Source organism: Podarcis vaucheri (assembly GCF_965113315.1).
Source record: "Podarcis vaucheri genome assembly, chromosome: 13".
Classification (NCBI taxonomy): Eukaryota; Metazoa; Chordata; class Lepidosauria; order Squamata; family Lacertidae; genus Podarcis; species Podarcis vaucheri.
The window spans coordinates 1,885,189-1,907,039 of NC_138751.1; the positions used below are offsets into that span (position 1 = coordinate 1,885,189).

A 21,851-nucleotide genomic window follows, 5' to 3' on the forward strand; every position below is an offset into this window, starting at 1 on the left:
GGAGGAGCCAGGACGCCTGGGTTCCCTCATCAAGGTGGTGTGTGTGGTCCCAGTAGATTAGAACAGGTAGAATTATAGTAGCGTTGGAAGGGACCACGAGGGTCATCTAGTCCAACCCCCTGCCGTGCAGGACCCTTTGGCCCAACGTAGGACTCGAACCCACAGCCCTGAGAGTAGGGATCTCGTGCTTTCCCGACTGAGCTTTCCCAGAGCAGGAATAGCGTAGGGCTAGAGTTGTGGTCAGAGTATTGGCCTGGGAGAGAGGTCAGCGTTCAGCACCCGCCTCAACTTCTCCACAAAGCTCATTGGGTGTGACTGTGAAGGCCCGTCACGCTGCCTCGCAGGGTCATTGTGGAGACTAAATGAGGAGAGGGAGAAGGACCTTGAGATCTTTGAAAAAAAAGTGGGAGATCAGGGAGGCAATGGTGGTCGCTGGGTGGGTATTCATGCTTTGTGATGCAGCAGCAAAAAAAGCTAATGCTATTCTAGGCGGCACCAAAAGAAGTGGCCAATGAAGAGAAGTTGCAGTACCACTCTATTCTGCCTCCGTCAGACTATTCTCGGAGTCCTGTATCCAGTTCTGGGCACCCCAGTTTAAGCAAGTGTGCAGAGGAAGGCGCCAGGATGATCAGGGCCTGGAAACCAAGCCTTGTGAGGAACAGTTGAGGGAACTGGGTGTGTTTAGCCTGGAAAAGAGGAGGAGATATAAGAGCCACCTTCAAATATCCAAAGGGGCGTCCCGTGGAAGATGGAGCAGGCTTGTTTTCAGCTGCTCTAGAGCGCAGGACCCGAAGCCACGGCTTCACACTGCAGGAAGGGAGATTCCGACTAAACCTCAGGAAGAACTTTAGAAGCCATTTGACAGTGGGAAGACGGCGGACTCGCCTTTCCTGGTGGCTTTGAAGCAGAGGCTGAATGGCCACTTGTCAGGGGTTCTGGCGCTGTGACTCTTGCACTGCAGGAAACCCTTGGGTCTCTTCCAACTCCAAAATCTCTAAATTCTTGCCTCATGCTTCCCACATGGGAGGAGCAGCTGCTTTAGAAGGTGCTTTGTAGTCAGACCATTGGTCTATTCATCTCAGTATTGTCCACACCAGCTGGCAGCAGCAGCAGCAGCAGCTCTCTGCGATGTTCCTTTTAGGCAGGGAGTCTCTCTCCACCTGCTCTACCCACTGAGCTACGCCCCTTCCCCTCATTTCGCAGCGGCAACCCAGAAGCGCTTGCAACTTGCAAGGCGCAGAGCAGGGCGGCTGGGAGCCATAAGGCCTGCTTCCTCTGCAAGGCTTGGCGACGGGCCAAGAGGTTTTTGCAGCCAGGAGGAGACGTCTTCCACAGGCCTGGCCTGGGGTCCTGGCTCCAAACCCCGTCTGGAGGGTGCTCTCTCCCCCTTTGCCTGTGCCCCATATTCCGCCTTCCTCCCCACCCCCAGCTCCTCTCCCAGGGGGAGTTGGCCGCCCTCGCAACTCAAGTGATGTGGCAGAGCTTTGCGGTTTCCCCTTGGCCTGCTCTGCGCCCGCGTGGGTGGAAACTTAATCTGCTCTTTCCTCTGGAAAGCAGACGTCGCCAGCAGCTGCTGTTTGCAAGGTGGTGGGGCTTCTCGTTGCCCCGTCTCCCGTTGCCCAAAGAGCAGATTTTGCCCCCTCCAGAGGTTGGGAGTTTGGGGCTTCCATCGAGGGCTTTGCACCTTTACATCTGTCACATCTCACACAGGGCAGAGGACTGGACAAATTCACGGAGGAAGAGGCTAACAATGGCTTCTAGCCCAGATGGCTGAGCCTTGCTCCCACAGCTGGAGGCAGAGATGTTTCTGAATGCCAGTAGCTGGTAACAGCAGGAGTGGGGAGAGCAGCTCTTGTGTTCGAATCCTGCTTGCAGGCTTCCCATGATGGGCATCTGGTTGGCCCCTGTGAAAACAGGATGCTGGGCAGCCTGGCACTTCTGATCCCCTCATGCGTTTCCCTTGGAGCTATTACTTCACAGTGGTGAGCTCCCGTTGCTCGGTCCCTGCTTCTGCCAACCTAGCAGTTCGAAAGCACGTCAAAGTGCAAGTAGATAAATAGGCACCACTCCGTCGGGAAGGTAAACGGTGTTTCCATGTGCTGCTCTGGTTCGCCAGAAGCGGCTTAGTCCTGCTGGCCACATGACCCAGAAGCTGTACGCCGGCTCCCTCGGCCAGTAAAGCGAGATGAGCACCGCAACCCCAGAGTCAGCCACGACTGGACCTAATGGGCAGGGGTCCCTTTACCTTTTTTTAAACAGGGATGAGAGCTTAGCCATCCTCCCTACTGTGTCCGACCCCCAACTAATAACTGCATTCCTGCACTGCAGCGGGCTGGACTGGATGACCCTTGGGGTCCCAATTCTACAATCCTACGATTTCATGAATTGTGCACCCCTTGCTAACACAAGCACGCCAGAGAATCCACCCGCCGCAGGAGCAGGCTCCCGAGTCGCTGTGTCACCCCCTTGCCCCGCAGACCAAGGCAGAGGGCTTATGAGTGCTCCGTATGTGACCCCCAAGCTCCTGGGGGTGAGGGTCAAGGCATCAAGGGGTTCCCGGCACCAAAGAGAATGAGGGAACGTGGATTCTCGCCATTCCAACACGGAGAAATACGGAAGCAGATATGTAAAAATACATTTAAGAGAGACTTGCGTTTAACACTCAGACCTCCCCAAACACAAGCGCAGGGGGCGGTGTGCGGGTACATTTCCCCTCCCCTCCCCCGTTCATTGGCTATATGGAGGCGGGTGGCGCTGGGCACCCCCGGGGTGGCTCTGTCCGTAAGGGAGCGGGCAGCGCAGGCTCAGGTCCTGTTCCTGGCAGCTGGCGGGGCGGTACAGGGGCGCTTGGCGAGGTTGGTGAGGATTTTGTGCTGCGGTTGGCGGAAGGGCACCACGAAGCTGGTGGGGGGGAGCTGCCCGCTCCTGTCTGCGCCAACTTTGCCCATGAAGACGTAGTTGGCACCTGCAAGGGGAAAAGGAATGGTGTTATGTACTGAGTTGAATAGGATCCAAATTGCAGCAGTCTGATTGGTCCTAGAACAATAGGACCCAGAATGCAGCAGTCTGATTGGTCCTCAGGAGCCACCCAATCCAGCTCCAGGCGGAAAGGAATCCGAAACCTGATTGGCCTACAGGAGAATCCCGGAATTAGCCAATCACATTTATTGTGTACATAATGTATATAAAGCAGACATTCTGGGGGAACGTCCATTCCTCCTCACCACTATGAGCTGAATAAAGAGCATGAAATCCACTCGACTCTGAGTATATTTCAAATACAGTGGACACTTGGGTTGAGAACGTGATCCTTGCGGGAGGCACATTCGCAACCCACAGCGTCCACAACAAGCAGGGCCGCGTCTGAGCATGTGCTGGTTGCGATTCGGTTCTTCTGCGCATGCGCAAAGCACAATTTAGCGCTTCTGTGCATGCGCCGAAACCTGGAAGTAACCCATTCCAGTACTTCCGGTTTTCGGCGCGTCCGTAACCCAAAAATGCGCAACCTGAAGCGTCTGTAACCCAAGGTATGACTGTAATACATGGAGCCCCTGGGAGAGGAGGCTGGGTGGGCCTCAGCTGGCCGGCTGGGTGGGAGCCCCTTCACGTAGGCCCAGAACTGATGGCAGAGGGAGCCCACTCGTTTCCTGCTGCCCCACAGGGTAAGACTCGAACCCGCACCTCCAAATTGCAAGGAAGGAGATTCCCACTAAACATAGAGTTACAATGCCCTCACAAGGTGGTGGTTTCTCCTAGCTTGGAGGCTTTTAAGCAAAGGTTGGGTGGGCATCTGCCAGGCCTTCTCTAGCAGTGATTCCTGAAGGCGTGGCGGGGGCTGGACTGGATGACCCTCGGGGGTCCCATCCTACAGTTGTATGATCTCAAGGAGCTCTCTCGCCCCTCTGCACAGTTTGCGTAAGGAAACAGCGGAAGGAGCTGGTGTGGGGGTGAAAGGACACGTGAGGGGTGAGTGTGGGGGTCTCTCACCTTTCTTGAGGATGGGGCACTGCCGGCAGGGGGCCTCAAAGCGAAGGGGGGCTGCGCTGCCCTCGGCGGGGAGACTCAGGGCTCCTGCCTTGTACGTATTCGCGAGGACGACGGTGATGGTAACCTTGTTCCCTGCCCCTCGCACGGCCGTCTTCACTGTCCCAGAGATCACTGCAAAAGCGGCGTCGGAGGGTGAGGGGCTGCCAGAACGGAGGAGGACCCCTCCCAGGTTTGAGTCAGAGCAGCCGGCGGTTCCCAAAAATTCCTGGAGGACCCCCACCACCTTCGTCCCAGGATCTCGTTCCCATTGCCCCCTACCCAAAATGCTATAAAAGGCATTATTCAGCAGTGGCGTAGCGTGGGTTGTCAGCACCCGGGGCAAGACAAGTAATTTGCGCCCCCTAACCCATGGATTTGCGCCCCCGAACCCTAACCCCCAGATGTTGCGCTTGGTGCGGCCAGCCCCCCCTGCACCCCCCATGCTATGCAACTGTTATTCAGAACAGCAGTTTGCTGCACCCGACTTATCAAAACACTTGCAATTAACCACACATTCGTTCAAAACCCAGTTAAAACTAATTAACTCCATAAAACTGATGACCAAAACTTAATAGTCATTGGCACCTCAAGCGCCCCCCTGCTGCCTGCTTGCCGTTCGCACCCCCTATGTAATTCCACCGCACCCCAGGGGGTAGGACCACTGATCTAAGAGGCTATGGGGTCTCACTCCAGGGACATTTGGGGCTCATTCTGATTGACAGCTCACCCCCAGCCACTTCTCTTCTGCCCCCCTCCTCCCGGCTGCCCAGTTTCATTTCCAGGAGCTGGCAGAACGAGGGTGTGCACATTTCCCCACTTCCCCCCCCTGCACCTGTTCAAATGGGGGTTGGAATAGATGACCTTTGGGGGTCCCTTTTCATCATGATTCTACGATGCCCCCTCCCGCTTTCCTCAAGGGCTCACCAAAATCGCTGGCGCAGAAGTTGCTCTGGAGCGTTCCTGTCCGGCGGCACTTGTCTGGGCAGGTGATCTCACCTGGGTGGTGGTGGGGGGGGGGAGAAATGGAGGGGAAGAGTAGAATTGAGACAAACCCTCCAACCAGCACTCTGCACATGCTCAGGAGCACGTTCTCAATGTCACCTGCAGCAGGGCAGCTTAGGAAACTTTTACCTTGCTTCCTGCTTGGGCATTCAGAACACACATTATTCATTGAATAATATAAAGGATGTGGACAATTTTGTGGATAAGTCTGAAGAACGGCGACTACCAAAACCACAGATTGGACTCTAGCAAACTATACTAGATTGATCTGTCCCGGAGGGAAAGAAATGGGGATTTTGTTTTTTGTATCCTTCTCCTTCTTTGTTTTTTGGTAATTGTTATATATTGGAAATCAATAAAACTATATTTATTTTACAAATAACACATGCCAGGAGAGAGGCCTGGTAGCCCCAGGGGAGCCTGGCCTGCTGCAGACCATGGACAGTGGGGCTTTTTAGCTTGGAGAAAATGTGAACAAGAAGCGACACAATAGAAACTTATAAAAATTATGCCAGGCCGGGAGAAAGTGTGGAGAGGAAAGTTTTTCTCCCTCTCTCATAGCACTGGAAATCATGGACATCCAATGCAACGGAATGCTGGGACATTCAGGACCGATAAAAGAAAGTTAAACTGCGGAACTCCCTGCCACAGTAGACAGGGATGGCGACCATCATGGATGGCTTCCAAAGAAGATGAGACAAATCCATGGAGTAGAAGGGGGTTCTCCCCCCCCCCCAAAAAAAAAATTATTGCTTTCCCTGCAAATCCAAGAACAACATATTCCTACAGTAACTTGCCCAGCACTGCATTCTTGTTAAGTTTCACCTGAAGTACACAGTATGCATAGCTTCCAACATTGATCCAAGTAAAATAGGGACAGCGTGTCCAAGGAAAATCAGAATATTCAGGGATCATATCAGGAACCCGGGACAGCTTCTGTGAATCTGGGGCTGTCCCTGGAAAATAGGGACACTGGGAGGGTTTGCAGTACACAAGCAATGCATTTATTCATGCATTGTCGATATTTATAAAGGAAAAGAATTGGGGCGAAGTCTCACCCAAAGTGCCGACCCCTGAGTTGCTTTCCGTGGCAAGGGAGGCGTTCCGGTGGAGCCACATTCCAAATATTATTTAACCGGATTTCAAGGGGGATTTCTATGGATTGTTTGCCAAGCTGGGCTCGGAGAGGATTGGCCTTGTGCTCCGATCCTGCTTGCGGGTTTCACAACTGTGAGGACACTGGACTAGATGAGCCATTTTGGGCCTGATCCGGCAGCCAGGCTCTTCCAGTGTCCTTATGGAGCTCCAGCTCCAGAGGCAGTCTACCTCGACCCCTAGGTCCTGAGGGTTATTTGGCCACCGTGGGCCAAAGGAAGCTCTGGCCGGATCCTGACACACAGACACCGCGGTGATCCCGTCCGCAGATGCCTCTTACCTGTGGCAGGTGGTGCCGTGGGCCGTGTGGGGCTGGGGCGGGGCCTGGCGGTCGGTCTGGGGCGCGGTGCCGGCTTGGGCTTGGGGGCCACTGGCTTCCTGCCCGGCTGGGCTGGTTTGGAGCCCGGGAAGACGCGTCCCGTGGGCTGAGAGACGCCTTTGTCCACCGCCTCGCCGGGGCTCTTGAAGACGTAGGAAGCCGAGAAACCGTCGGCCGTCACGCTGAGATCCGAGACGAACTGGACCAGCAGTTCATTGCCATTTGAGGAGACGGTGCTAGATGACCGCAGGGAGAGGGAAGGAATTGAGAAGAGCAGAGAAGTCCCTCCCTAGCCCTACTCTAACGTCCTGGAAGCCACATTTAGGTTTCCAGGTGGGACGGCAAAAACCTCCAGGTCTCCTCTGTCTCTGAGATGCTTCTGGTTCCACGCAGAGGACCAGGCAGGCAGGTGAGGCTTGGTGGCCTCAAGGCGGGCAGGAGAAGACGGTGTGTCAAGACGAGGGGCTTGGATTTGGGAGGAACCAGGATTCCTCGAATCGTAGACTTGGAAGGGACCCCGAGGGTCATCCAGCCCAACCCGCTGCAAGGCAGAAGTATTCCGCTACCCGCATACAGGGATCAAACCTGTGGCCTTGGCATCATAGCCCCGCTGTCCGCTAACTAATTGAGCTGCCCAGGTGGCAGAGCAGCTTTGAGGCTGGTTGCTTGGGGGAAAGCCGGTTCAGAAGGGATCTCCCCCCCAGGCATGAGCACAGAGATGGTGGCTTTAAAAGAGGAGGAGGCAAATTATTGGAAGAGGAGGAGAGGGCGAGGGATGGCTCGAAGCGGCAGGCTCTGCTGATGTTCTTACGAATACGATGAAATAGACAAAGAAATTAAATGGAGGAGGCGTAGAAGGAGGCCCTGTGAGGCCAGGGGCAGTTCAGGGAGGCCAAAGGCGATGGGGGAGAGAGATTATTTGCCAAAGCAGGCGAAAGGGAATGCTTGGTCTTAGAGGACGTGGGAATGACCTGGGGAAGGGAGAGAGCCAGTGGGAGGTCCTTATATGTGGGTGTAAACCAGGGGTTGGCAAACCAAGGCCCAGGGGCCGGATGCAGCGCCCCAGGCTCATAAATCCGGCCCACAGACCCTGCTGCGCGCTCGGTCAGTCCCCACACGCTGCAGACCCCTCTCTGTGCAGGGACTGACTGCCATCATGACGGGGGTGTCGTGGAGCCTCAGCCGGAGTTTGGCGCACCTGCTGACCCCGCACCTGGTGCCCGGGTTGGCGCTGCTACTGGTGGCATGCTCGGCAGCCGCGCTGGAGCAGCTGGAGGGTGAGCTGCACGCCGCCTGCCTGGTCCTCTGCATGCGCAGCCTGCCCACTGACCCGGCCTCAGACAATGGGCTGCAGCGTGTGGTGCAGCTGTGGGACCGGTTTGGAGGGTATTCATATTTTTCAAAATATAGTCCGGCCCCCCACAAGGTCTGAGGGACAGTGGAGCGGCCCCCTGATGAAAAAGTTTGCTGACCCCTGGTGTAAACTCTCCAGAAACGACGGGGAAGGGTCACCGAGGGCAGGGGGTCCAGAGAGCAAAAATCCCCCCATGGGGCAGACTGCCCTGCAAGCTTGTTATACTGAGCCCCAAGAGGACGAGGGACATGCATTTGTCACTGAAATGCTCTGGGGATCTTGAGATGAGCGCGAAACGGACTCCCCTTCCTTGGAGGTTTTTGAGCAGAGCTTGGCGTGTTGCGGGTGCTTCTGTTGCGATTCCTGCAGGGCAGGGGGTTGGGCTGGATGACCTCGGAGGTCCCTCCCTACCCTACAATCCTATATTTCAAGGAAGCATCCCAAAGAGGAGACACGCTGAAGCAATGGAGGACTGCAACCACCCTTAAGCTGGCTGCCAACGTGCTCCAGTCGCGACAGAAAGGGAAATTTGTGCGCTGCAAAGCCTCACCTGGGCGATTCGTCCCCGCAGAACTTGCCAATGCGCCTGGAGTCGTCTCGGTCTCCGCCGTTGAAAACGGCCACGTAGTCGTAGCGACAGTAGGTGTCGGGCTCCACGTCAAACTTCCCGAAGGTCAAGACAATCACCTGAGCCAGGGGGGAAAGGAGAGGGAATCAGTTCCCGTTGCGCCGGTGCGCATGGCCTGACTCATAAGCTTTGCAGGCAGAGAATGGAGGTGGTTGCTGGGTGCCACCCCACCCACTGCCCTAGGAAGAGAGGCCCCGCCGGAGGAAGCCGGCAAGAAACACAGAACTGCCGAGCTGAAAGGGACCCCCCAAGGTCATCCAGCCCAACCCCCTGCGACGCGGCTAAGGGGACAAGCGAGCAGCCTTACCTTGTCCTTTGGGGCAATGATGTGCCAAGAGCAGCTGATGCCAGGTGGGTAGTCGCTCTCAGGCCAGTTGGGGGTCTTGAGGGTGCCCTGGGGTTTTTCCAGCTTCCCCCCACAGAACTGGTGCTCTGCAAAGAGAGAAAGAGGGGCAGGGCCGCCAAGGGGGTCAGCGGAACGGGCCAGGCCAGGGATGCTCAGAAACTCATTGTGGCCCTCGTCTCTCGAGGCGGCACACAGGGAAACGTCTGGGTCGCCTGCTGCAAGCGTGCACACAGACACCACGGGGTCCCATGCCACCCCCCCGACACGTGCAGAGTCTCTGGGAGCCGTTGGCACAAGATGGGCTCACACCCAGCCTTTTGAACCCACAGAGGAAGGGGGCGCAAGTGTGCCAGTCGCTGCCGTGAGGGATCGCGCCCGCATGCCCATGTGCAAGCAGGCAAAACCCCTGCACGCCCTCAGGCCAGCCATTCCTGCGCAAACCTCTACCCACGTGCCGCATGCCAGCCAATATTCTACCCCCCCCCCAGAAGAGCCCCCTAACTAAGCCCAATTCAGAGGCCAGGCCTGTCCTGCAGCCAGCGAGGGCTTTGAAGGGGCCAGAGATCAAAGACCCAACGGGATGGATGGGGGGTTTCAGGAAAGTAAGGGGGGTGTTTTTATTTTACTGGGGGGGGTGCAATCAAAGCTGCACAGGCGTCTTATGGTCTGAATGCTTGTTTGCTCTGGAAACAGTCCAGGGGGGCGGAGAGAGAGGCCCCCAAAGGGAGCAGAACCGCAGGGCGAAAACAGCAATTTGGGAGACCGCACTAATGACTGGTTGCAGAAGGACCAGGAATGGGAGGAAGAGACTGGCATCGCCAGGGGACGCAGGCAGAGAAAAGCGGGGGTGGAATGAGAATTTTATTTGGAGGGGTGTCCGTCTCTTCCATCCCATACTTCCAGCCCCTCCTGAGGACCCGGGATGGGGTCTCCCCCTTGAGCAGAGGACCCCACAACCCTCCTGACTATGGGCTTCCAAAAGCAGCAAGAGCACCCCTTGCCCACCCCCCAAAAAGCCAAGCCAAGCCCAGGCCTTGCCCTCCTTGGAGGGGCAGGAGGGGGGGTCTCTGCAGCTGCCACTGCGGGAAAGAACCGGGGGTCTGATACTCACCGTCCCAATAGTCCCACGGCTCCCAGAACCCCCAGGAGTCTATATGATGGGCACCCCCTTTTCCTCGTCCCTTTGGGCGCCCTAGAAAAAGGTCCTGTGCGTTGGGATGGGGCGGGGGGGGGAAGGAAAGGGGGTGCGAGAGACCTGCCCGGCCCCCTACCCTTTCCTCATGCCACCCCAGGGTGCAGAGCGCCAGCCTCCCCTCATTATGCTCCCAGATGAGCAGCTGGTTCGGCCTGAAACTCTCCCTGCCGGATCCTTTTTACTCGAGGTCAAAGGTCAAATGCTTGCTGTGATCCACAGCAGCCCCCTCTCACGTTTTGAACATTCCAGCTGGCAAACGCTCCTCTCCCAAAACACTGCCCCCTGCAAAGTATTTGTCAGTCTAACGGTTGTTAAATTAGTATTTGAGACCCAGTCCTCCTAGGATCCCATTGCTGGCTGCTTCTTGGGGGTTTCTGTGCAACGTTAATTTCAAAAGTCATCTGTGGTCCCAGAATAAGGAGTTAGCAAATAATGAGTCATAGTTGGCAGAGCTTCTCCCAGGGGTCATCCAGTCCAACCCCCTGCCAAGCAGGGATCTCAGCTAGATCAGATCATATATTGATCTATGGGCTACTTTTAAAATGAGGCTGCATTTTAAATTGCATTTTAAAATTGGTGTTGTTGTTTTTCCTATTATGATTTTACTGTAGTTTTATTGATGTTAGCCGCTCTGGCTGGGGAGGGCGGGGTATAAATAATTTATTATTATTATTATTATTATTATTATTATTATTATTATTATTATTATTATTATTATATAGGACAGGTGGCCCCCCACCCTCTGCTTAAAAACCCCCAAGGAAGGAGATTTCCCCACCTTCCGGGGGAGTTTGTTCCACTGACAAATGGCTCTTGCCATTAGAAAGTTCTTCCTGATGTGGAGTCTCAATCTCCCTTCTTGTTACTTGGAGTCATGGGTTCGAGTCCTGCCCTCCGGAGCAGCAGAAAGCAAGCTTGCTGCATCTTCCATCGGGCAGACCTTCAGATTTCTGAAGATGGCTCTAGTATCACCTTCCGGCCTCTCCTTCTCCTGGCTAAACATCCCCATCTCCCTCAACTGATCATCATCATGATCTCAGCGCGACTCACAATCTCAGGACTCAGTTTCCCTGACTATTAAATATACAATCTTGACTTGATGGGGAAACAAAATCTCCTTGTTCTCAGCATGGGGGCCCAAAGGATCCTGGGTAATTTGCCAGAGGAACTGTGGGTAAGTTCGGCCAACCTGGCACCCGCCAGAAGTTTGGAACTATAACTCCCGCCAGCCCCAAAGCCACTGGCCGCTGCAAGCGGGGTCCCTTACCGTCGACATGGGGGAGCCCCCCGCTGAACCACACCAGGAAGCCCCTCCCTCCGGTGCCCTCGTCGGACACCATCCGCAGCAGCATCCGGTTGCTGGTGCTGAGGACCGCCCCGGGCCGGAAAGTGCCGCAGAAACGACCCAGGCGCTGCCCCTCCACGGCCGAGTGCCCGTTGTAGACCTCCAGGTAGTCGTAGCGGCAGACGGGGTCCGGCTCCATGTCAAAGACCCGGAAGGAGAGCATCACCACCTGCCCTTCTGGAACCTGGGCATGGGGGGCAAAGGGGCTGTCAGATGCCAGGGGGTGGGCAGGCTGGCAGAGGGAGAATCAGGGGCACCCCTGGAGAAAGGAGACTGGCACCCACACTTCGGGGGAAATAAAATCTGAAATAGCTGCAGGCAGAAGGGAAAAGGAGGCTGTTCCCCTTGCGTGGCCTTAATTCAGCACCAGGATCAGGGTTCGAATCATCCCCCGGCCAGGAAACGCACTGGGAGACGTCGGTCAAGCTAGCCGTTGTCAATGGTCAGCAACTGGTGGGAGCTGGAGCGGGGGTACCTAACTGCGTGTCCCCCCACCCCCTGCCCAGGACCCCCGCCCCAAGGGAGAGTCACCGTGATGGTCCAGGTGCAGGTCTTGCTGGGAGGGTAGTGGCTGGGGAATCCCTCGCTGGCGATGTAGCCGTTGTCGCCAGTGTGGTCGCCCCCGCAGAGGAAGACGGGTCTGGAAGGGAGAGGGAGAAGCGCTGAGAGAGGCAGGGGGGACAAGACATGCCCCACAGAACCAAGGAGTTGGACGGGGCCCCCAAAGGTCATCCAGCCCAACCCGCTGCAATGCAGGGAGAATCCCCTACTCCAACTCTGCTTTGAAACCTCCAGTGAAGGAGAGCCTGCCATCTTCTGAGGGAGTCCGTTCCACTAGGGGTCTGGGAGTTAAAGAGCCCCTGGCGTCAAGAAGCTTCTTCCTTCATCCATCCAGCTCAGGCTGGCAGCAGCGGCTCTCCAGGATTTCAGACGGGGCCCTACTTGGAGGCACAGTTCTGCGTGCCAAGCAGACGTCCTGCCCCCTTTCCTGGACAGCCCGGGGCTAAGAAGGGGGCGGGCGGCGGGGCTGTGGGCACCCCCTCCTCCCAGCCTCTCTGCCCCTGACCCAGAGCCGCCGTCCCACCCCCCCCCAGCCCGCCCCCGTTCCCAGTAGCTCTCTTGACACCCCGTCCAAGAATTCCGGGAATCCGCTTGGCTCATCCCGGCTCCTGGCAGCCGGACCAGCCGCGTCTCGCCTAAACCCTTCCAGATGTGCCGCGGACGGACCCAAAACTTAGGGGGCGGGGGCGCGCAGCGGCTGCGGCAGTCCCCCCCCCCCGCAAGCACCCCCAGGATGTGGAACAGGGAAGGGGGCATCTATGGCGCAAAGTCACCCCCCAGCCCCGATCTTGGGGGTATTTCTTGGGATGGGGGGCTGGCAGATGAGACGGGTCGGGGGGGGCGCGCAGGTACCTGGTGGTGTTTCCATTGGGGGGGTCCTGGGCCCGAGCCAGCGGCAGGAGGGCGAGCAGCAGGAGGGAGAAGTGGGGCGCCATCGTCGTCGCTTTCGGGGCGCTTCCCTGAGCTGGACGGGGCGGGCGGCGAGACGGGGACGGAGTGGCGTCCCAGCAGCGCCGCCTCCTGCTTATGGGGCGCCGGTGGGGGGAGCCAGGCGGCGGGGAGGGGCCGAGGGGGCGGGCGGAGAGCCACGGCCAGGCCGAGGAGCATGTGCAGAGCGCGAGGCTCCGCTCCGGGGGGAAAGATTCCCGGGGGTCTCTTTTGGGAAGCCCCCCAAAGCAGGTCCCGAAGGGGCGCCCCCTTCCCTCCCGCCTGGGGGTCCCAGGAGCGATCTCCTGCCTCCGAGTGGGGAAGGCAACACGACACGCGTCGTGAGAAGGGCGCCCCCGAGATCGCGCGGCAGTTTCGGACCCGCAGCCGCAGCCCCAGGAGGGAAGGGGAGCCCGGGGGTCGGGCGCGCCTCTCCTCCGGCAGCGAAGCCCACGCGGCGCCAGCGGGACCCCGAAGGATGCTGCGAGGGAGTCGGAAAGAGACAGGGGCGGCCTAGCGGTTAGAGTCCGTCGTGGAACTCGGGGTGTAATTGCAAAAGGAGAGAGACATGCAAGATGCCCGCTCAGACGTGCATTCGTGACTCATTCATCTTTCATTTTTGAAATAGAAGATTGTTATATAATCTTCCTTCGCCAAGATATCTTTTTTTAAAAAATCTATCATTTCTCAATTAAAATAGCAGATAATACAAGAATATTACCTAGCTCGGAGTTAAATTCATTTTGGAACAAGAAGAGTAGAATACTAGGATCTGAGGACAGTAGAGTTGAATGAGGGACACCCAGGGGTCATCCAATCCAACCCCCTGCGATGCTACAGATCCCGGGCAGTTGGTTTAAATTTTCTGCTTAAAAACACCCAATGAGGACAGTTCAAGTGCAAAAGCATGATTTACTATTATTATTATTATTATTATATTATTATTATTATTATTAATGATCAAATAATGATTACGGAGTCTTCCGGTCGCTTAATATCATTAATAATAATAATAATAATTACTATCATTAATTACGCCCAATGGAGGCGCCAGAAGACTCTTTCAGACGGGCGACCCCCGTCTGAGGGAACCTCCGCCCTCTGTGTGTGGCGTCATAGGAAGCTCCCGCCAATCAGGGCCGGGTGGGCGTGGCTTCGTTGCCACGACTTGAAGGCGGCGGCGGCGATCAATGGAAGCGCCGGCGGGGGGATTTCCCTGAGGCGCCTGACCAATAGAAAAGCGGGAAAGGGAGAGCCCCGCCCACCAGGGGGCCAGAATAGGAAGCAGATGGACCAATCGGGAGAGGGGAGGGCGGACGGACAGGAGGAGGAGGCAGCAGCTGGTGAGAGAGGGGCGGCTGCGGGGGGGGGAGAGAGGGAGGGAGACACGTGGAGGGACCCCCCCAAAACAAATGGGGGGGCTTGGTCAGTGACCCCTCTGCCCCTCCGCAGCAGCCAGCCAGGAGCTACTGTCTAGCCTGCCACTCGGGGCAGAGACCTAGGCAGCCCCTGGGGGGGGGGGCGCGGGGGGAATCGGGGGTCCAGGAGCTGAGAGGGGGCTTGCTGCACCACCACCTTCTCTCTCTCTCCTGGCCTCCTAAGAGCCCGGCTGGATCAGGCCCGTCCAGTACAGCCTCCTGTCCTCACAGTGGCCAACCAGATGCCCCAATGGGGAACCCACAAACAGGATCCGAGCAAAAGAGCAACTCTTCCCTCCTGCAGTTTCCAGCAACTGGAGTTCAGAAGCGTTGCTCCTTGTCCTGAATGACTCCCTGGTTCTGAATGGGGTAACTGTGCCCCCGAAGGACCAGGTGCGCAGCCTGGGAGTCATTCTGGACTCACAGCTGTCCATGGAGGCACAGGTCAATTCCGTGTCCAGGGCAGCTGTCCGCCAGCTCCATCTGGTACGCAGGATGAGACCCTCCCTGCCCGCGGACTGTCTGGCCAGAGTGGTGCATGCTCTGGTTATCTCCCACTTGGACTACTGCCATGCGCTCTACGTGGGGCTACCTTTGAAGGTGACCCGGAAACTGCAACTAATCCAGAATGCGGCAGCTAGACTGGTGACTGGGAGCGGCCACCGAGACCACATAACACCGGTCCTGAGAGATCTGCATTGGCTCCCAGGATAATAATAATAATAATAATAATAATAATATTTGCAGAGCCCCCCACCCCTCCGGGGCTGCTGCGGCTGCTCCAGGGTTGGGGCATCCCTCTGTGGGGAGGGAGACGCAGGAGCCGAGAGAAGAAGCGGGCAGAGGGGGGTATTGGGGAATTAAGAAGCGGGGTGATTGGAGCAAGGGAGAAATGGACCCCCACACCACCATCCAGGGTGGTTGGGTTCTCATGCCACCTGGTTATGCCCCCCCCCCACTTGAGGCGCAAGAGTGTTCCGCTGTTGTGCTGCCGTCTCCTTCCCTTTGGGCATCCGGATGCCCACTCTGAGGACGGCAGACTGGGCAGGAACCCCCCCCCTTTCGATGCCCCCCTTTTGCCTTGCTGACTCTTACATCCTAGGACTCTTCCCCCAGCGCTGGGGGTCACCCTGGGCCTACAACCTTTGCTCCTCTGTGCATACGCAGAGTGCATTTCCCAGCCTGCCGACCCTGGGCAATGACAGCCTCTCCCATAAAGGGGAAGAGGACTTCATGCTCAGAAGACAGCTGAGGAAACCTCTGGGGATGGATCGATGCCCACAGACACCTCCTCCTACCCCTTGCCCAGGAACACCTGCTGGCGGAGAGCAAGCGACGACCCTGCGCCCAGGAAGCAACCAGCCTGGCCCGGCAAGGAGAGGGCAGCAGCGGGCGATCGTTCGTCATGGGGCACCCCTTTCTCCACAAGGCCTGGGTGAGTCTCTTGTGGGTGAGGGAGGGAGCAGAACGGGGTCCAAGAGGCTAGTTCCTGCTGTGGCAGGACTGCCCCATGCCCACCTGTAGCTGCCCCACACATATCAAGGCCCAGGGTCCCTCTAGCTGCTGACCGGGAGTCTATAGTTCGCCACCCGCATTGAGACATGCAGCCTGTGTAACAGTCTGCTATATACGAAGGCACCTGTATTAAATAAGAAATGTGAAGCGCCACTGATTGGGTATCCTTGCGGTTTCGGTGGCAGAGATTGGAGGGGCTTGAGGTTACCTGAAAGAGGGTCCCGCTTCAAAAGCAGGTCAGAGGTTATCTGTGGGAAGGGGCTGCGGCGTTTGTTCTGCAAGGCAGAAGGTCCTGGATTTGGCCACTAGGCAGGGCTTACATGAAACCCTGAAGGCTAGCCAGAGGGCAGACCAGCAGTGAGGACACTTCTGGCCCCCCAGATGTTGCAAGACTCCAGTTCTCACCATGCCTGGCTGCTGACCGTAGGGGTGGCAGATGGGAGCCCATGGGGGTGGGAAGCGAATCTGTATTTATTTACTGCATTTCATGTCTTGCTTTTTTCTCCAAAAAAAGAGAAGCCTGCGGTTCCCTTTTCCCCCTCTTTAATCCCCACAACTCCCCTGCGAGGTAGTTGAGGCAGTGATAGGGGAAGTGGGAGGATTCGAACCCTGCTCTCTCCCAGCTCAGAGTCCAACACTTGAACTTATTACAACACAATGGCATCTTGAAAGGAAAGGAGCAGACTTTCCTCTTAAAGGAGCCACACAGAGGTGGAACGGCAGGCTGAGTTAAAGGTGGGGTGGGGGAGCCCTTGGCAGCCCCCTCTTGTTGCTCTCACCCACCAAGGGGGCATGCGTGGATCCCCCAAATGAAAGGGGAGTTCAGGCAGCCTGCAGAGCAAACTCCAAGTTCCCCATCATCCCGGAGAGGTCAAACTCCATCCACTGAAGCGGCTTTTGCATTCACAGAGTTGGGAGGGAACCCCAGGGGTCATCCAGCCCAACCCCGCTCCCGGCAACGCAGGAACCAGCAGCCGCAAGCCGAGAGCACGGCTCTTCCTTTCCCCCTCTGTTCTCTTTGGAGACAACCCTTCTCCCTGCTGCAAACGGAGACACAGACCTTTCTGCTTGCAAACTTCCCTCCTCCCTTCCAGGCCGCGCTGAGCCCATCCCTCCCCGGATCTTCGTCCTCTACCTGGCGCTGGCCGGCACCTGCTTGGTTCTCCTGATGCTGCCCCTGGAGGGTCAGCCAAGCCCGTTGGTGCCCCCTGCCCTCCACGTCACCCTCCCCCAGAAGCTGGTGGCTGCTTATGTCCTCGGTGAGAGCTTCTCTGGGGAATGGGATGGGGGGGCGTCTCTCGCACTCAGATCCAGATTGCACTGGATGGTCACTGTGAGGACAGGATCCTGGACTAGATGGGCCCCTTTGGGCCTGATCCAGCAGCCAGGTTGCTTCTTTTATTCCTTATATATTGTATTCTATTATGGCATTCAAATAGTTCTACAATAAAATGCAATATACAGGAAGCGATTAAAATGCAAAATCGAAAACCGTACAGCATCTAGCATGCAGCACGGTACCATGACTGCCACAGGGGGCAAAATCTGCTCAGCAATTTTCCAGTGGTCCTCAGGGTAGAATAAGTAGAATCGTAGAGCTGGAAAGGACCCCAAGAGGATATCCAGTCCAACCCCCTGATGCAGGAATCTCAGCTGACACATCCAGGCCTGATGGCCATATCCAGACTCTGCTTAAAAACGTCCAAAGGACGAGAGTTCACAACTCCCAAGGAAGGCTATTGAATGGCTCTTACTGTTGGGGGAACGGGGACATTTGCAATTTACTGAGTTAGGACAAGTTCCTCCATCCTTCCCAACGGCTGGTGTGAGCAGTGGTGGAGGGATATTCCCATCATGCTTTGCTCAAGAGCATCCACTAGAGCAGAGACGATCCATCTCCCAAGAGCCCTGTTTAGGGAAGCTTTTAATGTTTGATACATTACTGTATTTTAATATTGTGTTGGAAGCCGCCCAGAGTGGCTGGGGTATAAATAATAAATTATTATTATTATTACTAGTCACCGCATGATGTTTTGGACCTCAGCCCTCTGGGGGCTGATGGGATTTGTGCTCCTCCCTGGGATCAAGGCGAAAATTCCTGATCTCCACCTCTCTTCCTCTTCTTCCAGGCCTCTTAACCATGGCATTCCTGCGATCCTGACCTCCTGGGGGACAGCTTGACCAGTAGGGCAATGAACCCTCTTCTCTTCCTCCCCACTACCAATGGGATCTGTGCCCGCCTATCCACCATGGCTGCGGACGGAAGGAGTGCCCTGTCTTACAAGGGTCATCCACGCTTCCTCTGAGTGCGAATGCTGACAGCCTTTTTTGCAAGCCCTGGTTGTTCATTCTCCCCGCTGGCTGGGCCTGGAAGGGGGAATGGGTCTGGGGTGCAGCACCTTGAAAAGGGGCAGGAGATTTTGGGGGGCACGGGAGATCGGGCCACGCCACCAGCAACGCCTTTTCGACATGTTGAAATAAAAGCGAGGCACCCGAACGGAGGAAGCGGTGTGCTGCGAGGCATCACAATTCACCAGCTGTGTCTTGTCTGGACGAGAGGCTTGCGGTGGGGGGGCAGGAGGGGAAGCAGCGTCCTCAGCAAGGCGCGAGGAACAGAAAACAGGAGAGGGCTTGACCTGTGGGGTCGGCGGCCAAGAGAAACAGGGATTTGCGTCACCAGGGAGGGAAGGCGGGGAGAATCGCGGCCTGGTTTTGCTGAGCAGGCCAGAAAATGGGAGGCTCTCTGGTGGGGGGGCTTGGGAGGGTCTGCCCTGCAGTGCTCCCAAGGGAGTCCATCCCATAGTCAAATGCCCTTGTGAGTCAGTTATTCCTTCCTTGCAATATCAAGCCCTGGATTCGAGTCCTACCCTCTGGAGCAGCAGGAAACATGCTTGCTCCATCTTTCACGTGGCAGCCCTGAAGATATTGGATGTTGGCTCTCATCTCTCCTCTTCTCCAGGCTAAACACACCCAGCTCCTTCAACCGTTCCTCATCAGGCTTGGTTTCCACACCCTTAAACCCTTAATCCTCTCGGTTGCCTCCTTCTGCGCCCCTTCCAGCTTGTCAATGTCCTCTTTAAATTAGGGTGCCCAGAACTGGACACAGGACTCCAGGTGTGGCCTGACCAAGGCAGGATAGAGTGCGATTATTCCTTCCCTTGATCTGGACACTAGACTTCTGCGGATGCAGCTGAGAATAGTATTAGCCTTTTTTGCTGCTGCATCACCCTGTGGATCGATCCTTTTCACATGTGCAGCTGTCAAGCCAGGTGCCCCCCATCTCATCGGAGGTGATAAAGACCCCCCATGCCAGCCCAGCACCCCACACCCACATCACCCCTCAAACCGCCAGCGTTTGCAAGGAAGGGAGGAGAATCCGTTGAGAGATGTGGCAGGTTGTCCCCACCTTTATTGGAACAGGATAACAGTAGAGGGTCTTCAGCCACATTTCCAGGGGCAGCAGCAGCCACTCAGCCCCCCACACGCACGCACGTGGACACACACAGACAGGCACCCCCTGCCCCATACATACTTCCCACAAATCCCTCTCACGAAAGGGGGGGGGACCCACAAGAAAGCCCTCGGGGGACACACCACAAAAAGCAGTTTTGGAAGGGCTGGACAGACCCACTTAGAACCCTAGAATTGTAGAGTTGGAAGGGACCCCCAAAGGCCATCTAGCCCAACCCGCGCTGTGCTCGTGCAAAGCTTGTGGGGGTGGGGGAAGAGAGTGCGCCATGAGGCTGCCCCCTCTTGGGGTTCCACAGGATTGCTGGTCGGGGGGCAGGCCTTTGGCTGCAGTGAGAAAGCAAGGGGGTCAGGGGGCAGTAGCAGCCAACAGGCGGAGCCGAGCCCATCAGCTTCAGTGGTTTTTTTGGAGGGTGTTTGTGTGTTAAAAATAGGATATTGCAGCCGCAGAGATAGGAGGCTTGCCTCTCTTCCGCCCATCTCCCCAGGAGGAAAAAAAAAAGGCCCATTGAACGATAATTAGACATCTTGCCCTACTGGGTGTCGTAGGAGTAGCCCCATTTTATAGAACTGCAGAGCTGGAAGAGACCCTGAGGGCCATCTAGTCCAGCCCCCTGCAATGTGGGAATTGCAGCTGAAGAGGGGCTGCTTCATCCCAGCCCCCAACCCGACCCAGAACTAATAGAAGAAAGATTGACAGCACGTGAGTGGTGTCAGAGGAAAATACAAAAGAGATCTTCCTGCCCCCTCCGTAGAGGGCAGGAAAAACTTTTTTTTTTGGGTGGGGGGGAGGCCTTCTCAGTGGCCACAACCTTGGCCTTCAAAGTGGACTTCAACTTGCCCCCCCCCCCGGGGGGGGGCAGTATTCCAGCCACAAGCAGAGTGTGTGCTGCTCCAAGACAAAGCGTGTGACAGCAGCCCTCAATAGCCCGGCCAGAGAGGTTTCCTCAGCCCCATAAGTTCCCCTTCAACAAACAGGCTGTTCCTTGGGGTGGGGAGGGCAGGGCAGCACCACTTAAAAGGGGGCCAATGTGCTCCAGCCCCCCTGCCCCACAAAGTGGGGAGTGGGGGCACCCCAACCGCCCCTCCACCAGCAAGCCAAGGGGGGGCTGAAGTGCGCCTCTGCCCCACTTTGGAATTGTCTAAAACAGGCAGGCAGGACCCCCATGCTTTGACTTTAGGGAGAGGGGCAACTGGGGTGTGGGGGAAGCCCCTCAGCCCCACATGCCCACCTTCTTACCATGGCCTTCTCTGGACAAACCCACCCACTCTTTCCTTATAGACTTGTAGAGGTGGAAGGGAACCCCAAGGGTCCTCTAGACCAACCCCCCGCGGTGCAGGAATCGCAGCCCAAGAATCCCTGACAGGCGGACGCCCAACCTCTGCTCAAGAGGAAGCCCACCACCTTCCACGGCCGGAAGGCCTCTTGCGCCAAACTCTCCTGACCTCCTTGCACAAACCCTCCACAACCTCCTCTATCACACAGCCTTAAAACCAAACAGCAACCCATTCTTTCCCCCTCCTAAACCCGTTCCTATTACAAAAAAAAGACACCTACGACGACCTCTTTGGCTTTCCCAGCCAGAAAAGACCCTGCTGATCCGACTCAGCAGCTCCTGAAACCGCAGCAGCGCTCAAAACACCCACCCTCCATCGCCCAAGTTTCCCTCGCCCCACAAGAAGGAAGCTCTGTGCTGCAGAATCATGTCCGTCCGTGGCAGGCGGGCAGCCGTCCGGGATCTGAGGCTACTGCTGCCCCCTCCCTGCGCGCCCCCATTCCTGCTTCCGCCTGGCCAGGGAGCGCCAGATCGTCCCGGGTCACACGGCGCTCTCGCGCTCTTGCTGCAGGTTGGGGGCTGACCTCTGCCGGCGCATGCGGGGCGGGTGGCCGCCGTCTGGGGCGTTGGGGGGCCGGTGCTGCGGGTAGGGTTGGTGCTGGCGGGGGTAGTAGTTGTGCTTGCGAGCTTGGTAGTGCTCCTGCGCGGGGCCCCGCCTCCCGCGCGCCTGCCCCCCTTCCAGGGAGTTGCGGCGGGGCGGGGCGGAGCGCCGGTTCTGCTGGGGCGCGGGGCTGCTCTTCCGGGCGGGGCGGGGGCTGGCGGGCCGCGGGGGGCAGGACTCGGCCCCCTTCTCCTCCTTCGCCTGGCCAGCGGACGGCTCGCCCTCCACCATGAAGGCGGAGCCGGGCGCCCAGGAGTAGCGGTGCTGGGGGTTGCTCTTGAAGGGGAACCGCAGTTTGCAGTCCTGGGGGGGGATGAACTTGCCCGGGGTGGCGTGGGGCTGGGTGCGGCGCAGGGCTTTGGCCAGCTGCTGCTGCTGCAGGCTCTGGAGCCGCGCCTGCTCCTGGCGCAGCCAACGGAGGCGCCCGCGGCGGAAGGCCGGGTCCTTCTCCATCAGGCGGGAGACGCGGTCGCAGCAGGTCGGGGAGGGCGGGGACGGGCCTCTCCTCTCCTCCCCGGCCTCCCTGAGAGTCGGGGAGTCCTGGCCACCCGCCCTGTCCTCCTTGGGGTCCTCCTCCGACGGAGCGAGCCCCTCGGAGAAGAGCAGCGAGCCCCACTCGTTCTCGAGGTCTTCGTCCTCCTGGGAGAAGAAGAA

General features: G+C 57.3%; 3 protein-coding genes and 1 long non-coding RNA gene across 5 annotated transcripts in view; 2 read left to right on the forward strand and 2 right to left on the reverse strand.

Moving 5' to 3' along the window:
• Nucleotides 1–7,248, forward strand: part of LOC309518129 — a 132,160-nt gene extending 124,912 nt beyond the window's left edge. The window contains exon 5 of the long non-coding RNA XR_014213335.1: nucleotides 7,239–7,248. This is a non-coding gene — a long non-coding RNA (uncharacterized lncRNA). The remainder of the gene's footprint in view (nucleotides 1–7,238) is intronic.
• Nucleotides 2,626–12,953, reverse strand: PCOLCE (procollagen C-endopeptidase enhancer). The gene is made up of 9 exons (XM_082197745.1): nucleotides 12,784–12,953; nucleotides 11,902–12,010; nucleotides 11,293–11,554; nucleotides 8,792–8,916; nucleotides 8,407–8,543; nucleotides 6,464–6,738; nucleotides 4,951–5,022; nucleotides 3,988–4,158; nucleotides 2,626–2,965 (listed from the first exon to the last, which is right to left on the reverse strand). Exons 1-9 carry the CDS (start codon nucleotides 12,864–12,866, stop codon nucleotides 2,805–2,807), a joined length of 1,395 nt encoding a protein of 464 aa, XP_082053871.1. The 5' UTR covers nucleotides 12,867–12,953; the 3' UTR covers nucleotides 2,626–2,804.
• Nucleotides 12,954–14,146: 1,193 nt separating this feature from the next.
• On the forward strand, nucleotides 14,147–18,324 carry MOSPD3 (motile sperm domain containing 3; the record flags this gene model as incomplete). The annotated part of the gene is made up of 4 exons (XM_082196770.1): nucleotides 14,147–14,201; nucleotides 15,586–15,711; nucleotides 16,886–17,050; nucleotides 17,921–18,324. 4 exons carry the CDS (start codon nucleotides 14,147–14,149, stop codon nucleotides 17,950–17,952), a joined length of 378 nt encoding a protein of 125 aa, XP_082052896.1. The 3' UTR covers nucleotides 17,953–18,324.
• Nucleotides 18,325–19,170: 846 nt separating this feature from the next.
• The window catches only part of KIF1C (kinesin family member 1C), a 52,498-nt gene continuing 49,817 nt past the window's right edge, over nucleotides 19,171–21,851 (reverse strand). For both annotated transcript variants that reach the window (XM_082197518.1, XM_082197519.1), the window contains exon 22: nucleotides 19,171–21,836. In XM_082197518.1, the coding sequence (XP_082053644.1) occupies nucleotides 21,078–21,836 (759 nt within the window). In that variant the 3' untranslated portion in view covers nucleotides 19,171–21,077. The remainder of the gene's footprint in view (nucleotides 21,837–21,851) is intronic.